A 3,305-nucleotide genomic window follows, 5' to 3' on the forward strand; every position below is an offset into this window, starting at 1 on the left:
CGTATTCGTGCGCTCGTGCGTGTAAATACAAGTTAATTGTCAATATATTATTTTCATACACAGCTTGTTTAATACACATGTTTATTTATAAAACGTTATCAATTATCGATACTAATGATAAATAGTGAATGTAATCTTAACATTGTCTTTATCAGTGACGTCATATTAATGTGAATAAATGGTGATTGTTCTCAATATCTCCATCATCATTTGTTTGTACGACTTGGTGACACAACAATGGATACTAACCTTAATATAGTTTTGACTCTTATTTTGTCATTATGCTCAATCGGTATGTATAGTTTTGTTTATTTTTAACCATATTCATGAAAAAGGTATAGCTTTAAATTAATTCAACGGTTATGTAACTCAAATATTAACATTTGTTTATTTAATTAGTTATCCATGGTTATGACGACTGCGGAGATGGATTCTACTGCAACACTGGCTACTGCTGTAATAGTGGCTTGGAATGCTGTTACTCTTGGTAAGATCATCTTTACAACGCATTGAATATGTTGTGTTTTTTGAATAATTATATATACGTGTGCATGTCTAGACATTTATAGGAGGGACTAGCGAAGAAAGGCAGATGATTCCAAAACAGTATACTTCTTTGACCGACTCGTAAGACCATTAACCGGTTAACAGTCATTGCCAAATTTTTCAATGAGTAAAAATTAACATGACGCGACATGTGGATTTAAATAGAAAAAATACATGTATGGGAACTTGTGGAGGGCTTATTATCAGAAATGTTGAAAGTAATTTTATTGGATTATTTAATGGAGTATTCAACAGTGTCTTTATATTTATCGATGAACTATAATCACTTCATACGTTGAATGACAACGAGCGACATGCTCATCCCTTCTATGTGTCCTCCACGCTCAGTCTATCTTTGGTGAAGCAACTATCATCGCAAGGTTAATATCTTATCTTTTTGTTCCTTCTCAAAAATCGTACGTTTTGGGTTTTATTCCATCCCTGTCATTTACCGTCGATGTAAAATGTTTTAGGCTGTGGGTTTTTATTTCGAAATCGACCCAATCAACGACTGAGTTGTTGAGTACTTTTTAGTTGTTGTTTTTTATTATTATTGGATGATTCTTCAGATCAGCAGCAAATATGAAAAACCAGAAACAATTAAAGTGGGTCACTTTGCCATTTTACTAGGGATGTCAGGAATTCAACGAATTTTGTTATTAAAAATGTTTTTATCGTCACATTCTAATTACGGTAACTTTGTTTTTAAACTTTTACAGTATGAATTAACAATTCTTAATCTACCAAATTAATGTATCACGATGGCGAAAAATACTGAAAGTAAGAAACACATGTGTGTCCGTTTCGTGGGTAGAAACCCCAGAATTTATTATGTCAAGAAAGATTTGATGTTCATCAGGCACGAACTTGGTACCTCTTGGGATATAGGTGAATATCTTAACCACGGGATATACTGACCTTCAAAGCCGATGCTTTATCGAATGGTTTTATTCAACAATTTTCTTTGTTCTGTGTATTTCAGGGGAGCGGGTAGCATAGCTGGCACGGTGATCGGTCTGTTCGTGTTTATCGCAATAGTAATCACATGCGTCGTATGTTGTCGACGAAGAAACCGGGCCGTGTTTGTCCAGCAAGCCCAATCGCCTTTCGTGTCTGTTGTCAGTTCTACGAACCGTATGTAATGTTCTAGCAACACCGGTTAAAACTAATTCAATTAGCACCGAGAACCCCTCAATGAGATGATTTTCACAGAATGTGTGTACCACGTGATAAAATACGTCATAAATGCTACGCCGGAAGGCAAAATATTGTTTCAAATGAATACTTTAAACAAAGATAACTTTACTACTTAGTCACCGTTTTAAATTAAACAAAGTGCAGTCTACACCGCTTACAGGGCCCCGCCTTCTATCTTTTACTACAGTTTGATTGAGAGTTTAGTTTCGTGAAACACTTAAACAAAACTCTTCACAACATGGCCGCCTGATGGAGCGCTGTCAAAACTGTATTTAGGGAACAGGTTTGTCGAAGTGTTTGAGGAAAATAATTACCTAATTAAACTCCGGTATAACACGAAGGCGGGGCTCTTAAAGCGACATGCACTGTCGTTTGTTTCATTTAAAATGGTGAAGAAAAAGAAAAGTTATGTTTGTTTTAAGTCATTAATCGAAACTAAATGGTGTGTAATTTATCACATGGTTATACACACTGTTTCAGATAAGGTTGTTCATATTATTACAGTTTGTGTTTTATCTTAAATGGATGACACAGAGCTAATGGACCAGAAACCAAACAATCAATAACGGGATTATATTTTATTAATAAATATAAACACATTGTAACATTATCCGATAGATAATCTAAAAAACCTCGCCGAATGATCTCGACAAGTTGCAGTAATTGCTAAGGCGATTTGTTAATTCTGAAATGAGACCGTTTAATCTCGATTGCCGATATAAATGAAAAATCAAGGTAAAAGTATAAAAGTTATGAAGTTCATGTGGTTTCAGCGCTCCAGCCATCCATTATCCATATTCTGACTAGTGTCTAGTATATACACATCCATCGGTTTAAGAGAAAAAGTCGAATGGACTGAGTTTTGGGTTTTTGACCTGCATTCAAGAACAAAATAAAAGCTTAAACCAATCATATAGTGTTTTCCGTCAAAACAGTATTCTAAGTGTTATTTATTCTGACTGGAACTTATTTATACTCTCATAAATTTCAGAAATGGGCCAGCAGGTCCAGTATCCGGGGCAACAGTACGCCCCGTCCCAATATCCGGGAGCTGGCGCCGCCTATCCACCACAACCACCACAATACGGGAAATATTGAAGCCTATGATAGTTTTAGTTATCGTGCTGGTTTTAAAGAATAGTTATTGAATCTTAACCTGTACAGTTCTTTACGATTTTTTTTACCTCTGAACTCATTAGATATGACTTATGGATTCTTTAAAATAAACTACTACTAATGCAGTGGTAAAGTTATCAATAATGCCCAAAACAGTTTCAATTAAACTAAAACTGCTGTTTCCATACGTTAGATGACGTTCGTGTTTCCGGAACGTGTTCAAGAATAAGTTGGTTTTGTTTCGGTATCAATTAAGACTTTCTTTTGTTTTTAATATAAAATATATACCGCATCTCTGCCGTCAGTTAAATATGTTTTCACATTATTTTTTACATGCATGTGTTTCTGTGAATAAATAGAGAATATTAAATTTGTTGACTTAAGAAAACCATCAGATTTAATTTAAAGAGCTTCATAAAAACAAAACATTTGAATGATTGGTATAT

The 3,305-nt window shown here is 34.5% G+C and overlaps 1 protein-coding gene across 1 annotated transcript; it reads left to right on the forward strand.

The window, feature by feature from the left end:
• The first annotated feature begins 198 nt into the window (after positions 1-198).
• LOC128210345 (uncharacterized) lies at positions 199-3,229 on the forward strand. The gene is made up of 4 exons (XM_052914635.1): positions 199-292; positions 400-487; positions 1,529-1,680; positions 2,735-3,229. Exons 1-4 carry the CDS (start codon positions 238-240, stop codon positions 2,839-2,841), a joined length of 402 nt encoding a protein of 133 aa, XP_052770595.1. The 5' UTR covers positions 199-237; the 3' UTR covers positions 2,842-3,229.
• The last annotated feature ends 76 nt before the right edge of the window (positions 3,230-3,305 follow it).

The sequence above is a fragment of the Mya arenaria genome, chromosome 12 (genome assembly GCF_026914265.1).
Source record: "Mya arenaria isolate MELC-2E11 chromosome 12, ASM2691426v1".
NCBI classification, from domain to species: Eukaryota; Metazoa; Mollusca; class Bivalvia; order Myida; family Myidae; genus Mya; species Mya arenaria.

Excerpts from the sequence above, each read along its gene's own strand:
- LOC128210345 (XM_052914635.1), top strand. The coding sequence starts at position 238 with ATGGATACTAACCTTAATATAGTTTTGACTCTTATTTTGTCATTATGC. Across the intron at positions 293-399 it reads TTTGTCATTATGCTCAATCG|TTATCCATGGTTATGACGAC; the intron begins GTATGTATAGTT and ends TTATTTAATTAG. Across the intron at positions 488-1,528 it reads TTGGAATGCTGTTACTCTTG|GGGAGCGGGTAGCATAGCTG; the intron begins GTAAGATCATCT and ends TGTGTATTTCAG.